At 42.1% G+C, this 18,970-nt stretch overlaps 1 protein-coding gene across 1 annotated transcript; it reads right to left on the bottom strand.

Annotated features, from left to right (window-relative positions):
* Nucleotides 1-6,454: 6,454 nt before the first annotated feature.
* Nucleotides 6,455-16,529, bottom strand: LOC144367770 (intelectin-1a-like). The gene is made up of 7 exons (XM_078024929.1): nucleotides 16,472-16,529; nucleotides 14,869-14,970; nucleotides 13,139-13,386; nucleotides 12,658-12,816; nucleotides 11,567-11,687; nucleotides 9,587-9,690; nucleotides 6,455-6,626 (listed from the first exon to the last, which is right to left on the bottom strand). The coding sequence occupies exons 1-7, from the start codon at nucleotides 16,527-16,529 to the stop codon at nucleotides 6,474-6,476; spliced, it is 945 nt and encodes a 314-aa protein (XP_077881055.1). The 3' UTR covers nucleotides 6,455-6,473.
* Between the last annotated feature and the right edge of the window lie 2,441 nt (nucleotides 16,530-18,970).

Raw genomic sequence — 18,970 nt, 5'->3', positions numbered from 1 at the left:
AGAAAGACAAACAGTAATATAGTGACAATGAGAGAGACAGATGAAGAGAGATCCCTCATACAGAACTGGCCCTTAATTGGTGTTATTCACACCTGGTCCATAGCTGCCATCCATACGGATGCGGAACAATCCGTTATTTCAATGCTGTCTTTTTCTCAAAAGATACTTCCAGACAGTCTGTTTACCATAGAATCAATATATAGGTATAACTGACCATTACAGTCAGGACAATTAATCTAGTTTCATGGTGGACTTTCCAGTCCACACTGCAAGACACATTAAAGGTGGATCTGGGACATGGGTCCATACAAGTCTTTTCATAATTTTTATTTACCTGACAAGCTCATGAAGCTGCATGGCTATAAACTCTGTAGCTGGAAATTTACCTTCCTGTGTCAGGTTTCTCAGTCATTATAATGATGACTGGTTTAAACTCTCCTTTGATATCTGATTTAATTTACTGAGTCATATTCAGTAACATTAAGATTCTCAATATTACAATTTAAGAAAAAAACTTTTAAAGTATTTTGTAAAATCTAGTGTCTCTCTGGGATCCTGTATTCCCCCTTTTCCTTATTTAATAAAATTGAGTAAAGGCTTGGCATAAGTCATAGTATTATTAGTTTAAGTTATAGATAATAGTAAAGAGTATTTAAATCACTAAGAATAGATTTACCTTTTATTGATTATTAAAATTTTTTAATATAGACTAGTCGATTCATCCAAACAATTTAGAAAGAATCTTCAATCTTTTTGAGAGAAGGTCTCAAAATCTCTATATTTTAGAATATTATCATTTAAATAGGTATCTCTTAATTGCCTTTAAAAATATGATTAAGGTTATTTTTTGTGTAGGGAGCAGTATATAAATCTTACTGTATTTTTTATGGACAATAGATCTAGTCAGAGAACTTATATAGTATCAAGGAATTTTTTTAAGTTTGTAACCTTTATTGTTTAAAATTAATATATAATTTTAATTTGGAGAACCTTAGTCTTAATAAATTTTTTTAAAAATTTTATAATTATCTAACAAACAAAATATGTAAAAATTAGTATCTCAATGTCTTAGAATCAATCAATTTTAGTCTCGAAGGACAATTGTTAAAAATTGGGATTTAAGTTAGTAGTTCAATATACTTAATGTTTAATCAACAATGTGAATTTATTTACCAAAATTAATCTTTGTCTTAAACAGTAAGAATTATTAGGCAATAAGGAACTTTCTTTAAAGAAATAAACTTACATTTTAATAGGTGCTTATCATGTCAAAATATGAACAAAATCTTAGCTCACATTAGTATAATTAAATTAGGAAAATAGCCTGAAATACCCTTAAATTAATTATAGTCAGTTTAGTAAATATAAATCTCTTTTTTAATCATTCTAACTTTTTACATCATCTGTTTAGATAATAATATAAAAATCTTATTTTTTTACTTAGGAAAATACTTTTATCATTGAAATATGAATATAAAGACCTTGTTTTACTCAAAGATGATTTCTTTCTTCTTTTTAGGATCTATGTGTGCTTTTTGTTGTTGTTGTTGAAGCATCTTTTTCTTCTAGAAATTTTTTTTTGGTTATACTTTGGAACAATTTCTGAAAACCTTACAATCTATAAACAAATTGTACTTTGATAAGAAATACCAATAAAAATATAGTTAAAATTTTTAGATATTTTGTAGACATAATTATAATTATTTATCATCTTATGAGTTTGAACAGTAACTTTGAGAATTAGAAACTACTTAAAGATTGTATTTTCACTTAAAAGCAAATTTATAGTAAATACATTTATCTCAAATATCTGTAACTAAAAAGGTAGAGTATCTGATAAATGTAAATATAAAACATAAATTATGGGTTTTCTGGTGAAGAAAAACAATTAGGCAAATATATATTAACTAATCAATTAGGCATGTGCTAATTAATTTATAGATTAACAAATATAGGTTATCTAACTATCTAAAAATATATATATTAAGAATAAGAACATGGGCTGGGGATTTTGCTCAAGTGGTAACGCGCTCGCCTAGCATGCGTGTGGCCCAGGTTGGATCCTCAGCACCACATACAAAGATGTTGTGTCTGCCAAGAACTAAAATAAACATTAAAAAAATTCTCTCTCTCTCTCTCTCTCTCTCTCAAAAAAAAAAAAAGAATAACAACATAACTTATAATTGTATTAACTTTATGTAACCACGTGATCTTAAAATATTTGGATCCATTTTAATTTATTTTTAACTAGGAGTGCACTCTTCTATGTGATGTCACTTGATGTAACTGAAATAAGATCCTTGAGTATACATATTTATTTTTTATATTTAGGAATGAAAATAAGGATTTTTTGGTCATCACAGGAACATTGCCGGCTTTGTTCCTGTAGCGAGCAAATGCATCCTCATAACTTCCAAAATTAAAAGTAAAATACAAAGAAGCATGTTTGATATCTCTCATCAATAGAACATTATTTAGTAACACAACTATAGAGAAAACTCAGGTTATTTAGCTCAGAACTAACTTAAATTTAGGACTGCAACATAGAAACCTGTGGAATTAAATTTTGTCTGAAAAAGATATCTTTCGTTAACATTCACAGGTAGGCATTCTTAAAAATACAGGCTCTGAACAGCTCTGGTAGAAATTTGAAACATAGTAGTACAGGTTAGTGGCTGGAAGGTGGGACTAGAAGTCCCGTCTGAGTGACTGTGGAAGAACCAATCGGAAGCCCACGAAAGTGTGGGAGGTGGGACAAGGAAGCCTGCTCTTCCGGCCAGGCACCCCATGGTTACCATGGTGATGCAAACAACATGGAGTCCACTGCCCATTTTGGGGGCAAAAGTTCCCCAAATTTTCCTAGCCGATTGCATTTTGTTTGATTTTGTCTGCATTTTCCCCCACCTGGCCAAGATCCTACTGTGATAGCAGTTTGTCTGTCTCTGCGACCTGCGGTTGCAGCTCCTGTACATCCTGCACTTTTTTCTGTGGCACGTGGGTGCTCCAAAGGTTTTTTAGCAGCAAACACTAGCATTCCCATCAGATCTTAAGTTAGTCTGTATTTGGCATTTAGGTCAAGTAATTCAAGGGTTAAAAGCACTGCTGGCTGCAGGGGCTAGGACCCCATAGCAAGCAGCAAGCAGCAGCAGCTAAAGTCTCTTGGCCCCAGAGGCTGAGTTACAGGCATTCTGATTCATAGGACAATCAAGTAGTAAAAAGGTCCGTACATACTTTTGAGAATTGACAAAAACAATAGAAAATTGAAACTTATTTCTCTCCAGATAAACATCACATTTTCTCTCCGTTTTTCATACTCTCCTAGCGCAAACTTCTAATACATAAAGGCCAAAAAAATCTTTTTTTTTTAAGCTTTTTTTTTTTTATGTGATGCTGAGGATCGAACTCAGGCTCCGCCCATGCTAGGCAAGCATTCTACCACTGAGCAACAATCCTAGCCCCCCAAAAATCTTTTATAAAGATTTATAAAAACAAGTTTAAAAATTCCACAAAAGTGTGCTTTCCATGGAGAGGACTCAACTCAACAACATAGCTCATCAATCATCTTAATAACTATATTTAGAGTCTCTACAATTATACCCCAATATTAAAAATTTTAACGTCACAGATTTTCCTTTTGTCTAATTCACTTACTTTCTACAATTCTGCCCACAACACTCTGTAATCCTAAGCATGCTTAACTTCTGGAGAGAACTTTCAACTTCACTAACTTTCTTTAATATTTAAATTGGAGTCCCCTTAGGAGCCATCATTTGTCCTTTTTGTCCCAGCAGCTTAAAGACCTTTCGCCCCAGGTTGGGCGCCAATTGCCGGGTTTCTGTTCTTGCGACTAAAAGGCTCAGGAGTCACTCTAGTTAAACTGGGCTAACTGGGCTGCACAAAATAACCACACAAGAGACACAAATACCTTTTTCTTTGGGGTTGCTGTGACGGATCCTCTGACCTTAAGGATCCACAGAAAGAGACAGAGCAAGGCACTAGCTGACCCCTTTTATTGAGGAGAAGCTATTCAAATGAGGCCAGGGGTCAGGTTTCAGGGGGCTGAGTATCTTCATGATGTCCACTGTCAGCAGGTGACTGACACCTGGGTAGGCCATACCCAAGGGCACAGTAAGAGAAGGGGACACACACAAGGCACTTCCATGGAAGATTCTATCCTAAACAGGGCAAGGGGTTATATTACAAATGAACAGGTGAGCATAGCTTCACCCATGGGGCTGTAGCAAGACACACCCATTTCTGTGACTGAGCACCTCAGCACCCAGCTGGAGAGTGTAACTGAGTCACCCATAAGGTTGGCCTCCCACAGTATCTCACTAGAGCTTTGGTTTGCATTTCCATAATGATTAGTGGGGCTTGGCACTTTTCATGTGCTTTTTGGCTTTTGTATTACTTCTTTGGAGAAATGTCTGTTTGAGTCTTTTACCAAGTTTTGAGTTGAGTTGTTTGGGGTTGCATTGTTGAATTTTAGGAGTTCATATATGATATGTAAATATTTCCTCCACTCTGTGGTTGTTCTGCTCTGTTGATAGTGCTTCTAAATTACAAACACACACACACATATATTTGGGAACTAGGGATTGAATCCAGGGGCACTTTACCACTGAATTATAAGTTTTTTTTATTTTTTGTTTTGAGACAGGGTCCCACTAAGTTTCTGAGGTTGGCCTCAAGCTTGTGATCCTCCTTCCTCTGCCTCCCCAGTTGCTGGGATTACAGGTTTCTGGCACCACGCCCTGCCAGATGCACAAAATGTTTAATTCTCATGAAGGCTGATTAGTCCTTTCCTTCTTTAGTTGCCTGTGTCATTGGTGACAAGTCTGAGAAGTCATTGCAAAGTCACTACTATGAAGACTTTGACCTGTTTTGATCTAAGAGTTTTATAGTTGTAGTCTTACATGTAGATTGAGGATCCATTTTGAGCTAATTTCTGTGTGTGTGCTGTTAGGCAAGGGTCTAGTTTCATTCTTTTGCCTGTGGATATCCTCTTTTCCCAGCACCATTGATCAAAAAAGAGGTCCTCTTCCCATTGAGTGGTCCTGGCAACCTGGTTCCAAGTCATTTGACCATAATGTGAGGGCTCATTTCTGAGTTCTCTGGTCAATTCCATTAGTCCTGTGTCAGTCTTTATGCCAGTAGCGTGCGGTTTTGATCACTGTAGCTTTGCAGCACATTTTGAAATCAGGAGGTGTGGACTTTGTAATTAATTGCCAAGAGTAACTAAACTATTTTCCTGGATTCCATGAGCCACTCTCACAAATTATTGAACCCAAGAAGGATGTCTCTCAGCCAAAGAGGAATACAATTATTCCACTTAGAGTAGTGGAGATAAGAAAGGGCTGATTATAAACATGGTGACATTCTAGAGGAAAACACAATAAAATGCCCAACATTTAACCAAGGGCCAGTACTGATGTCATCCTGTCCCACCTGTACTATAACCCAGTGGGGATGATTGGTTCGCTTGGCCCCTTTTGAACAAAGCCATGAAGATGGGATCCAGGAGGGTTAGCCACTACCCTAGAAGAGGCATCCTCAGAGGCCTGCCAGCCCCATTCTTCCCCAAGGAGAAACCCACCACCAAGGCTGTCAGACACCAGATATGGATATTGGGTGACTTTGTCACACACCCAATCCCACACACAAAAAAAAGAATATTTTCTTCCTTAGGAGTTTCAGGTAGAGGATGCAAATTGAGCAGTCCATATGGGTAAGGTAAGAAGGAGTAGGACAAAAAGCCTCCTCCCTGCCCTTTACTCCTCTGGCTATTTTAAAGGGTTACCTGAAGGGCGTTGGGGGATGGCATATTCCCCTGTCAGGATTCCTGAGCCCTAAAAGTCCAAGCACGGAAGTGGCGGAAGTTGAATAGTTGAGAGCAATAGACAGTCTTTTGGAATCTCCTGCAGTGCTTTCCTCCCTACGTAAGAAGATCCTGTGTTAATTCAGGAATACTCAGAGGTGAAGTAACTGGACTGTGAGCACTGTAACTAATCAGTGCATCCTAATCTGGATGAACTGACTGGGCAGTAACTGTAGGCAGGTGGGGCATGGCTGGAGGAGGTGGGTCACTGGGGAAGTTCACTTCTTCCCACTATTTTATTTCTCTCTTTCGCTTCCTCCCCACCCCCACCCGACTGTCATGCATGGAGTAGCCACCTCACCCATCCACTGTGATGTTCTGCCTCACTTGTGCCCACAGCAACAGACTTGATCCACCATGGACGGAATCTCTGAAACCGTGAACCAAAACAAACTTTCCCTCCTCTAAATTATTCTTGCCACAGATTTTTTGTCACAGTGATGCGAAGCGGACTAACACAAACACAAATTCCTAAAATAACATGATTTATTCTTTTTTCCTGTGCAACTAACATTCTAGTTCCTAAGCAAGTGGTTCTCCATCCTTGGGACCGCATCCCTGGGAGAAGAGCTCTGGGTCCTGTAGAATGAAGTTCTCAACGATAGAAGAGAAGCACAGCTGCCTCTGTTATCTCCCGGCTGCTGCTGTAACCAACATGAGTTCCATGTCCATTCCAGTCGAAAGAAGAGAAGTCTCCACACTGGATGGGATTACCCTCTGGGAAGAATCCTCCTCCACCAATGCAGTGCTAGGACACAAGGAGAGGAGGAGGTGGTGATGAGAGGGCTGCTGATGAGCCCAAAGACCTTATGACCAAATCCAGAGGAATCTTTGCTGCTCATCAGTTCTCCATGGGCAGTGTTGATGTGTGTGTCTCTGATAAAAACTTCTCTACCCCCAGCTTTAGTGACACACCTTCTCCTCCTGGCTTTCCTTCAACTTTTCTGAACATTCCTTCTTGGATTCCTTGGCTGGTCTCTTCCTTCAGAATTCCTTAAGTGCTCCTCCCTAGAAGGAGACACAGCTCCCTCTCTCTTATAGATTGTCTGATCCTCTTTGGCTACAGTTACTAACAATTCACTGATGGTCCCAAAGCTCTGTCTCCAGTCCATTTATTTCTTGGGCTGAAGACCTCAAACTCTGTCACTGGGACCTCTCTGAAGTCACTTCAGGCTCCCCTTAACTGAAACACAGTTAATTACATCCAGATATCATTTAATATGGGGACACTTACTGAGAAATGCATCATTGGGCAATTTTGACACTGTGTGAACATGATAGTGTAGTTACACAAACTAAGATGACCATGATGTCACAAGGTAATACGATCTCTTGGGACCTTTGTCATATTTGCAGTCTGTCATTGGTCAAAATATTGTTATGCAGCAGCATACGACTGTATGTCCTTAGTTGACCCCAAACCTGCTCATCATCCAGACACCATGATGTAATAAAAGATATTCCCTTACCCCAGTGAAAACCATGAGTTTATTTTAGACTTGTTGCCTTTCCATCATCTGTGTAAACTGGACATGAATCTAGAATCTCTGGAATTCTCAGCACCCCCTTTTCATCCTTTTTGGCAATACCCTGATTCAGGCCTTCATCTAGACTATGGGGAACCACCTCAATATTGGTCTCCTAGTCTTCAATCTTGCCCCACTAGAATCTGTCACCACTGTGCTACCAGAATGATTGTCACAAAGACAATCAAGTCAATCTTCCTGTTCAAGTATTTTATTGGCTCTCATCAACTATAAAGTTCAAAATCTTTGTTGTGATGTTAAAGTCTCTTCCTAATTCAGTTCCTGTCACTACCCCACATACATCTCATGCACCAAAACTTCAAAGCAGCTTGCTGCCTCCTGAATGCCACATGCCCTCTGAAACACTGATGATTCTGAACACATTATTCATTTCCTAAATTGCACTGAGAACTCATAAAGTTCTATCTCTCCAGCTCTCAAGACTCAGCACAGAAGTTCCCTTTCCTGCAATCACTTCCTTGACACCTCATCAGAGTCAGGTGTTCGTATAGCCCCTGGTTATTTGTGGTTGTTGTTGTTGTCGTGTTGTTTTGTTTTGTCTTATTTTTGTTGCTGAGGGTTGAACCAAGGACCTCACATATGCTAGGTAAGCATTCAACCACTGAGCTACATTCCCACCCCCATGGTTTATATTTCTATTAAGACCTTGGGTTCATCAGATAGTCATTTCACCTTTGTGTGAAAGTCTGCCCTGTTGGATGAGAGCAAGGAATATATCACCATTGTGTCTCCTGTTCTAGTACAGTGTAGGTTCCTAGGGCAGGTAAGAGCAGGTGTGTGCTAGCACATGTGCACACTACATTACACATGCCTGAAGCCATGGCTTTGAAGTGCCAGGGGACCCAGGTAGTCACAACGGACCTGCTCCTTTAGTGTTTCCATACTGAATATTCCCCATCCTAACCCCAGGGTCCTCCTTGATGGTGAAGCTGCCTTGTCCTGCTCTGGCAATCAGTCCCCCTGGTGAGCTCTGGCCAGAGAAAGTACCTGTGGTAGGGAGCTGGGATGGCCTGAGTGAGGTTCTAGCAGAATATGTCCAGGACTTTCCTGGTAATGTGTCAACACATGGTCCATCCATGCAATCCCTGGACAGGGGTGGGAAGGCCAAGGTTGACTCTGGCAGCTAAAACTCAGGTAGAGAATAACAACACCTCATGTTTCTCAAGCACTCTCAGCTTCAAAAGGCTTTCATGGGTTGTTCCTGATCATAATCCTCACCCTAAATCCAAGTAACAGAATATTTAATCCCAAAGGCTGAGAATACAACAATGGTGCATTTGAAACTTCAACCCTTGATTTTGATCCTAACGAGTACAGGACGTCTGTGCCTGGACAGGAGGTCCCACGGTCCTTGTCCTGAGCCTCAGCAAGGAGAAAGGAAGTCACATTCTCATACACATACACATGCTCACATAAAGATGAGTATTCTAGATGTTAATATTAACATTTTTCCAATATTAATGTTATATTTGCAGTAGCCTTATGACCTCAATACAGGAAGTACTTCTTAAAGAAAACAGAAGCTGAGTCGGCACGGTGGCACATGCATATAATTCCAGTGACTCAGGAGGCTGAGACGTGAGGAGGGCAAGTTTAAGAGTCTCAGCAACTTAGAAAGACCCTGTCTCAAAATAAAAGGTAAAAAGGGGATGTAGCTCAGTGATAGAGCACCGCTGGATTCAATCCCCAGTATAAAATAAAAAAGAAAAGAAAGAAACGATGAAAGAAAACAGGCACAGGAATACTCATCATAAATGAAAATATTGATAAAATGGACTCCATTCAAATTCTGTTCATATGACACCATCAAGAGGGTAATGAGATATGTAGTAGCTAAGAGGATAAAGGAGGAAAGAAGAGCATCTCACAAAAATAGAAGGGAGACCAGTAGAGTAAAGGAAGAGGACCAGGAAAGGAGGAGGGGAGGGAAAGAGGTACTGTAAAATGAAAGTGATCAAATTATGTCATGTGCATGTAGGAATATGTAGCAACTAGGCCAACTGCTATGTATAATACATCAAGAAAAATGGGAAAAGGGAGTAAAGAGAATAAGGGGGGAAGAGATCAAGTTTGATGCACAACGACACAGGCACATACACATGTGCACACGCATACGCACACGCACACATGTGTGCCTGCTGCTGTCTCCCCAGAAACTCACGTGCTCCGTGTTGCAGCCAGTGACTCTCATCCCAGCACACAGAGCGTTGGCTGCTCTCTCATTATTAAACACCCGGAACTGGACAAACCCTGCAACAAATTCCGCTGAAAAAGAAGATGCAAACAAGAGCCAAGTATTAAAAAGAGTGACTAGAGCAGGACACAGCAGCACACATCTGTAATCCCAGTGTCTTAAGAGGCTGAGGAAGAAGGATCACAAGTTCAAGACCAGCTTCAGCAATTTATTGAGACCCTCAGTAACTTAGTGAGATCCTAACTCAAAATGAAAACTAAAAAAAAAAAAAAAAAAGACTGGGGCAGGGCGCTGGGTTTGCAGCACAGTGATAGAGTGCTTGCCTAGCATGTGAGGCACTGGGTTCAATTCTTAGCGGCACTGCATATAACTAAATAAATCAATAATAAATAAATAAAATAAAGGCCCATCCAAAAAAGGGGGGAGTAATTCATTTAAAAAACAAACAAACAAACACTGGTGCAGTAGCTCAGTAGTAAAGTGCTCCTGGGTCCAATTCCTAGTATCTAATAATAATAATAATAACTAGAAGCATTTTCTTTTTTAACCAGAACAAGATGCCCTAAGCCAAGAGTTTAGCTGACAGCCAAACATCCAAGCCATAGGGATGGAGCTCCACACCATGTGGCCAGTGGTTGGTGAATCCCAGACCTGAACTTGGCCTTGAGGGAAGCTCTCTCATCTGGAGTAAGAGGCTGGAACTCACAGAAGACTTGTTTTCCTAAAGATTGCAGGAGACATTAGACTGGACAGAAAGCTCACTAGGCCCACCACAGTGGTGCGACCTGTAATGCCAGTGGCTCGGGAGGCTGAGGCAGGAGAATTGCAAGTTCTAAGCCAGTCTCAGCCACTTAGTGAAACCCTAAACAAAGGGGGGGGGCTAGGGATGTAGATCAGTGGTAGAGTACCCTCGGGCTCAATCCCCAATACCGCCAAATAAAAAGAAGATAGATAGTAAGATCCCTATGTAAAGATGAGCAGGGTAAGCAATGTCCAATGCAGCCACCTGTTGCTGTTTACACTCCTCTCAGCCAGTGACCATGGGATGTTTTCCCAGCATCACTTGCTTTTCTGCTTTCATTCAAATACCAAAAGTAAATGGCTCTTGATTTTTCTGGTCCAAAACTTCATTTCTATGGTTTCATTGTATTGAGAAACATCTTTTTAAAGAAAATTAATAGCTATCCATCAAAACAAAAATAAATATTAGCCAGATGCAGTAGCATGTCTGCAATCTCAGTGTCAAGGGAGGCTAAAGCAGAAGCATCACAAGTTCAAAGTCAGCCTCAGCAGCTAAGCAAGGCCTTAAGCAACTCAGCAAGATCCTCTCTCTAATAAAATATAAAAAAGGCCTGAGATGTGGCTCAGTGGTTAAGCACCCCTGGGTTCAATCCCCAGGACCAAAATAAATAAATAGATAAATAAAAATAAATCTTCCTCACCACTTTGCTAGTTCTTTCCTGTAAGTATTAGCCTTCACCTTTTCTTAATTATTATAAGAGGCTGTACAGGGAGGAAGGCTGGGTTTATGCCCCATAAAATGGAGAAAATTATAATCCTAATTTCATAGTTTTCTCATGATGTAATAACACAAAATCACATCAAATTCCTAGGAATTAGTCTGACATATTTTAACAGCTCAATTAGTGAATACTAGCTTTTGGTTTTTTGGTGGTGGTACTGGGGAATGAATTCAGGGGTGCTCTGGCACTAAGACACATCCCCAACCCATTTTATATTTTATGTTGAGACAGGGTCTTGCTAAGTTACGGAGGCTGGCCTCAAACTTGCAATCCTCCTGCCTCAAGCCTCCAGAGTAGCTGGGATGACAAGTATGCACCTCTGACCCTGTCTAGCAGTTCTTTATTATTGTTATTACCCTCTTTCCCTCTTTCACCAAGAGTTCAAGAAAGGACTTCTGATTGGACTTTGGGAGCAAACACTCACTTTGACCAATAGGTGAGTAGTAAGATGCGGTCTTCTGAGCATCACCAAAGTCGTAGACCACAGGTATTGCTGGGCCATTGTCATTCAAACAGTTCCCTAATCCATACTTCACTGGGTATTTCTGCAGGAACCAAAAGAAAAAATTTTGTAAGGACAGTAGATATGCCGCCATTTTGTACAGAAAATGGATCCCTTCAAGTCAACTGTCATTACTCAGAAACCAGTCTTAATAATGACGACTCCTTCTCCCCATAGCAGGATCTCCCCAAGAGTCCCAAGTCCTCTGTGTCTCTTCCTGTTTCTTCCCTCTCTTCTCTCCCTTAGGGCTCTTCCCCTGTCTGGCTCAGAGTCTCTGGGATATGCATGATATTGCACTTAACTCATAAAATATCACTCAAATAGTAGTGACTTTGTGTGGGAGGCCACCATATCATGTGACCAGTGTTTTTCCTCTCCTGATTGGTTGAGGCACTGTTGGTCACTTCCAGTGATCTGGCCACTTTGAAGTAACTGAAGAGGTAGCCCCGATCTTGAGGGTAGAAATAATGCAACCGAATGTGTCTTCATGTGTAGGCGTGCCTTCCTGCAGCCCCATGGGTCAAGCTACACTCACCTGTTCCTTTGTGATATTACCCCTTGCCCTGTTTGGGATTGTATGTTCCATGGAAACTCCCTTTGTGTGTCCCCTTCCCTTACTCTGTCCTTGGGTGTGGCCTTCCTAGATGTCAGTCAACCTGCTGACAGCAGACATCATGAAGCTACACTCAGCCCCCTGAAACCTGACCCCTTGCCTCATTTGAATGGTTTCTCCTCAATAAAAGGGGTCAGCACGTGCTCCCTCACTCCCTCTTTCTGTGGACCCTTAAGGTCAGAGGAGCTGTCATAGCACCCCCAAAGAAAAAGGTATTTGTGTCTCTTGTGTGGTTATTTCATGCAGCCCAGTTCCCCTGGAGTGACCCGTAACTGTTTTAGTCTTGAGCAATGTGACAGCTTTGATTTTTCCAGCCACTCAATCAGGACATGGCTCCAGAGAGCTGATTAGTCCCCCATCCTGAACACTTAAGTGATCCCCAGCCAACAGCCCTGTGTACCTGGTACAGGCCAAACAGATTATGTTCCAGATGCTGGAAGAAGCCAGTCGTGGTGCGGTACCTCAATAGAGAGCTGTTCCGCCAGTTCTCCATGGGGCTCTTGTTGGGCACATGCCAGATGCCCAGGTCCGCAGCCTGGATGTCATAGTAGCCAGGGTTCTGGAAAGCAACCAACACTGAGACTGACCAACCCAGAAGGTCCCACATGGGCAAAAGACACACATGGGCTTTGTCAGCTGAGCTGACAGCTCTGGGCTCCAGGTGGACAGATGGCCAGCCATGCTCACACACACCCACCTCCAGCAGATCATGCCCCCTCCCACCCCACTGCCTAATGGCCTTGTGGGAGGAAGCTGGGATTCGAGGCATGTGACTGTTTCTTCTGCTCCAGCCCCATGTCCACAGCCCCCCTCCCAGCCTCCCTCCTGCATGCTGTGGCCCAGCTACACTGAGTTCCTCACCCTTTCCCAGTGGCACCCACCTTGTAGTCGTCACTGGTGGCCGCCTCTGCAGACCCGAAGGTGTTGTAATTGGCCCAGTTGCCGTCCCCCTCTGGGTAGTCTGCTCTGTTGCCCTGCTGGCTGGACCACCGATCGCCCACCGTGCACTTCCCAGCCATGTTGTTCTCGTGCACACTGGCCACCAGGGTCCAGCCACCACCCGCAGAGGTCATGTCACAGAAGGTCTGGTAGATGGCACCATTCTTGGCCCGGAGGAGATACAGGCCATCTGTGGAGAGAACCAGCCCCGAGCCTCCCTGTCTGCGAGCTCATGCCATCTCAGTGCCATGACCAGGACAGCTCTGGGAACTGGAAACATGGCCTAAGGGCTCCTCTCCTGAGTCCTGTCACAATGCATCCCTGGGTGTAGTGGAACACCCCCAAGTTTGAATAACACAACCTACTGACTGAGGCAGAACACAGAATTATTTAAGCTCTCAGCAATGTTCCTCTCAGAATTAAGCACAGAATTTTCATATGACTCAGCAATTCCACTTCTAGTACATGCCCAAAGGAATTAAAAACTGGATCTCACAACAGTTATTTGTACACTAATATTTATTGTAGCATTGGTCACAAGACTCATAGAAACAACCCAAGTATTCCACAGATAAATAAAATATTGGGTGTATATTCACGCACATCATATACCATCTATACTGTGCATGAAAGGCCAAGGTTCGTGGTCGGAGATTAAAATGCACACACACAGATAGCAGTGACAAAGATGGAGCACTTTACTGCAAGCTGGTGCTAGCTTATATAGAAAGTGAGAGTCAGTTATCTTAAACCAGGAAGCTCCCGGGGCCAATCATAGTAAAGGTCAGGTCATCACCTACTGTGCACGCAGGTCGCCCTGCATAAGATTCATGGGGGGCACGAACTGTCCATGTGTACGGAAGACGGGAGGGTCAATTAGAAGGTTTTCAGAACAACTTGTTATCCGCCCACTGGCAATTTGCCTACCGCCATGTTTGAAAGGCATGGGGAGTTCTCAGGGAGACTCCCAACAGTGCATATATTGACATGTATCTATACACAATTGATAAAATGAAGTAATTATTCATGTTACATGTATAAACCTTGAAAACATTATGCTAATTGAGATAAGCCAGATGTAAAATAAGCCAGCTACCTTGTGATTCTACTCAAATGAGGTAACTAGAAGAGGCAAATTCACAGAGATAGAAAATATATCAGCAATTACCTGGACCTTAGAAAAAGGCAAAATACAGATTCATTACTTAATAGAGTATCTGTTTGGGGTAATGAAAATTTTCTTCAGGTGGATGGTGGTGATGACTGCATAGCATTGAGAAAGTAATTCCTGCCACTGCAATGTACACTTAAAACTGCTTAAAATGAAGAAGCTCATCCAATATATGATATATACATTTTGTCACATTCTTTTAAATTAAAAAATATCCAGCTTGGTGCAGTGAAACATTCCTGTAATACCAACAACTCAGGAGGCCGAGGCAGAAGAGTCACAAGTTTGAGATCAGCCTCAGAAACTTAGACCTTGTCTCAAAAAAGTAGGCCAATGGTCGGGGGCAGGCCTTGGGATGTAGCTCAGTGGTAAAGTGCCCAGGTTCAATCCCCAGTACCAATTTTTTTTTTTCAATAAGTGAAAACCAAACAAATAGACCAAATAAATAAATAAATCAAAAACTTCTCAGAGGATAAAATCCTGATAGGGCTCCATACTTACCATCTGCATTAAAGCATTTCTCTTTGATTTCTTTGCAGCTTCTAGGCAGAGATGCATACAGTGAAGACCAGGTCAATTCCTTGGAAACAGCATTGCCCACAGCTAGAGAATATGCAGAGTTTCATTCTCTTTGCAGCTTTGACACAAAACCAAGCCTTCCCTTGCCACTAATCCCCAACTCACAGACCCTGAGCTATCCAGCATCGTCCATCAGCCCATCTGAGCCAGCATCCAGCACAGGTTTACCTCCCTCCCTCCACACGACCTCGTGCTGGGCCAAGCCCTGCCCTGGGCACAGGGCATTCAAAGAAATTAAACATCCCCAGGAACTTACCTCTAGAGGGAGGTGCCAAAACCAACAGAAAATTTTATTAAAATGAATGAATAATAAGCTCAGGAGAACAAGAGAAAGACTCTGAGATGAGAATAGAGAAGTCTGAAGGGAGCCGGGGGTTGTCTGGAGTAGGATGACTTAGTGACAGAGGCTTTCTAGTTCTGGTGACACTACAGTGTACTCTGAGAGAATAGACATGATTCATCAGTTGGAAGAAAGAAAAGAGAATTCAAGGCAGGAGAAAAACATATCCAAAGACCTGGAGAAAAGAATGGAGCAAAGCCCGGCTTGAGGAGGAAATACAGGTAGCTTAAGGGGGTTGAGGCAGAGGGTGAGGTGACAGAGCTGAGACTCTAGCCAGGAGACCAGCAGGGGCACAGAATGAAGAACATTGTCAACTCTGCAAACCACTCTAAAAGTCTGGAGGGGTGGGAGCATCACAGGCTTTCAAGTCAGAGGGATTCAGGCCTAAGTAGCTCAGACTTCCAGGGGAGAGTCCTTGGGTTCTACCTGCCACACCTGAGCCTCAGTTTCCTTCTGCCTAAGATGAAGCTAATTACTAATATTTTTTGTAAAGATCAAGTGAGATAATATGTAGAAACATGCTTTTCTCAGCCAGCCATGGGGGTAAACACCTGAGATCCCAGTGACTTAGGATGCTGAGGCAGGAGGATCACATATTCAAGGCCAGCCTAGGTGACTTAGTGAAACTCTATCTCAAAATAAAAGATAATAAAACATGCTGGTGATGTGGCTCAGTGGTAGAGTCCCCCTGGGCTCAATCCCCAGTACTCTGGAAAGAAACAGGTGTTTATCTTTAAAAGATAGATAAATTAATTAATTTTAAAAATACAGATTGTAAAATGCCATTGCTCTTCTTATTATAGAGAGGAGTATGAAGAGAACATTCTCTGGGCACACAGCATGTCACACAATTGCCATGGAAACCCCAAGGTCCAGGCAGGCCATCATAGTGGAAAATGGCAAGGAGAGGCCACACTTCTTACAAGGGTCCCCTCAGGACCACACAGAGACAAAGAACCAGACCCAGGATATGTCTTAGCAATAGTCTCACTGCTAGAGACCAGATCCCTCCAGAGGCCAGAAATCAGCCCTCAGACTACATCCAAGGTGGCCTCTGTGCCTCCCAAATATGTCATCTCTGGCTCAGGAGAGTCCCCTTCCTGGAAGCAACCCTGCCTAGTGTGTGTTCTTTGAAAGCTGTGTGCAGGTGAGCTAGGGGACTGAACCCCTGACAGGGAGACTCACCAGCACTGCATCCTCTGCTGGCCACAATGAGAAACAGCAGGAAGCCGAGTTGGGTCATGATAGCCTAAAAAAAACCAAGATGAAAGTCACTATCTTGATTATATATCCCTGTCCCCACTTGTGTCTAATCCTACAAAGACTCAAAGTGCTCTCTCGCTCTCTCGCTCTCTCTCGCTCTCTCTCTCTCTCTCTCTCTCTCTCTCTCTCTCTCTCTCTCTGTCTGTCTCTCTTTCTCTCCACACATCTCTGGGAACTAACCCAGACCTGAGCTGAAATAAAGACTCTTTAAACTCACAGAAAGCAAACCCCTTCTGCCAACACAGGGCAAGGAGCTGAAGTTGCCCGCTGAATGGAGACTGGATCTTTCTCTGCAGAGGCTCCTAATGAGAGGTGAGAGCTGAGCTCTTTATGGAGAAAGCCTAGGGGCAGGTCTCCAGACTCACCCTCCCCTGGCATGATGCCTAAGGAGGTGAAGTCTCTGGTTATGATAGGAAAGATAAACAGTGACAATTCATGGAATTAGCAGGACAAATATTAGAGGTCAACTACTAGCATTGTTCTTAGATTTCTAAATTTCATGGACATATGTATTTCAAAAAAATAAAAATAAATGAGACTATCGAGAGTTGAGGATGATTTTGGGTTTTCTTTTGTGTGCCTTTCTTTCCTGATAAGTAAAACCTTTTTCTAAAATTAAATATTTACTATCATCATAATTTTATAGAACAAGGAAACTTTAACAACCAAATAAGGAAGGTACCATTTCAGGATCAGTAGAAGCCTTTAGCTTGAAGAAATGTCATTCCATACAAAGTTTTGCTATTTTGTCCTTAATTTCCTCATTTTGTCACAAACTATTGAAACTTTACTACCATAGCATGTGGGATTATGTCAGTAAAAAGCCTCTTTGATGCTTCAAAGCTCCTATATCATTCCTGTTCCAATGTTATCCAAATCCCATCAGCTTATAATAGAAGTGATTGGCTCCTCCTCACTGACACCAAATCCCTAATTCATTACAGTACTAAAAACTTTGCAGCCCACAGGAAAAGATTGTGAACCTCTCTTTAATTAAGCTAATATTTTTATCTTTGTAGGTTCAAAGTTCATATTTGTACAAAATAATCAGAGATATTGAGAGAATAAAATAAAACAATGCCCATGAAGGAATGCCTACTTCTGCCCCTCTCCCGTCCTTGTACTGGCTGTAGTGGTACCATCTCCTGCTCAGCATTATCGCCAGTCTCAGACCTCTCACGAAGTCCAAGGTCATCAAAAAGAGGAACAAGAAGCTCATTCTGCTCTAGTCAGACTGATATGTCAAAAGTATTACCAATAGGAACCCAGGGATAGCCACAACTGGGTACCGAGAAGATTTGAGGGTCACAGCTTGATTCCCAACATTGGTTACGGGAGCAACAAGGAAGTAAAGCCCATGCTTCCAGAGGCTTCTGGAAGTTCCTGGTCCGCAATGTCAAAGATCTGGAAATGCCGCTACTGAGCAACGAGTCTTATTGTGCTGAGATTGCTCACACTATTTCCACCAAGAACCTCAAAGCCACTGGGAAAAAAAGAAACCCTACTGGCCCTCAGAGTCATCAGCTCCAATGCAGGGCTGCACAGTGAACGAAATGAATAGGAGACTCCTGTGTGTATTTCACTTGTACTTAAATAAACCCAGAAAAAACTGTACGACGCGCGCGCACACACACACATACACACACACAGAAAATATGTACTTTTTTAGTAGTTTTTAAATTAATTTCTGAGATTTGTTTTTTCATATTTTAACATCTTTAGTATACATTCCATCTTTATGAAGAAAGCACAGGGGCACAGTCCAGGTCTCCAGACTCACCGCCTGGCATCATGGAACAGTCTACTACTGATTGTTTGAATCAAAGAGTCTAGGAAAATGGTAGACCTGTCTGAGGGACATTATCCCTTCTAACCCCCAGCATCCAGTCAGTGACTGTGTCCCACTGATCGTACCTCCTACTTCCTCTGCAATCTGTTCCCCATGCCACCTTCTCCAAATCCCACTGCCCTTGACACTTGTTTAATTAAGGTCTCGATCATTTAGGACACATTCAGTGGTGATTAATAGAAACCCTATCTCAAAGTGGCTTAAACAAAAAGTAAATATATCACTTCAGTAAAAGAAATCTAGAATAAGGCTAGGGTTCAGGCTTAACTGACTCTAGCTTCTCTCCACCAGGCTCCATCCTACCACTGAGTTCAAGATGGCAACTGGTATTCCAGGCATTGCCTACAAGCCGAGGGAGGAGAGCTCATCTTCCTGTGGCTCCTTTTCAGGAGAGAACAAGCTTTCTCCAGAGTCCCCCAGCTTCCTGTTCCTAACGTCTCATTGGCCTGAGATGGTCACATGTGGCACTAGCTCCATGGGGCTTCCTTTACCCACGCTCAGACTGGTGCTCTAAACAATGCCAACCTATCTTCTCACAGGACTGGAGACTAGAAGTCGAAGGTGCACATGCC

Source organism: Ictidomys tridecemlineatus, chromosome 11 (genome assembly GCF_052094955.1).
Source record: "Ictidomys tridecemlineatus isolate mIctTri1 chromosome 11, mIctTri1.hap1, whole genome shotgun sequence".
NCBI classification, from domain to species: Eukaryota; Metazoa; Chordata; class Mammalia; order Rodentia; family Sciuridae; genus Ictidomys; species Ictidomys tridecemlineatus.
The sequence above is the reverse complement of the archived record's forward strand: the minus strand, read 5'-3'. Positions and strand labels throughout refer to the sequence as shown.

Excerpts from the sequence above, each read along its gene's own strand:
- LOC144367770 (XM_078024929.1), bottom strand. The coding sequence starts at position 16,529 with ATGACCCAACTCGGCTTCCTGCTGTTTCTCATTGTGGCCAGCAGAGGA. Across the intron at positions 13,387-14,868 it reads GAAATGCTTTAATGCAGATG|ATGGCCTGTATCTCCTCCGG; the intron begins GTAAGTATGGAG and ends TTCTCTCCACAG. Across the intron at positions 6,627-9,586 it reads CTGGCTGCAACACGGAGCAC|CACTGCATTGGTGGAGGAGG; the intron begins GTGAGTTTCTGG and ends CTTGTGTCCTAG.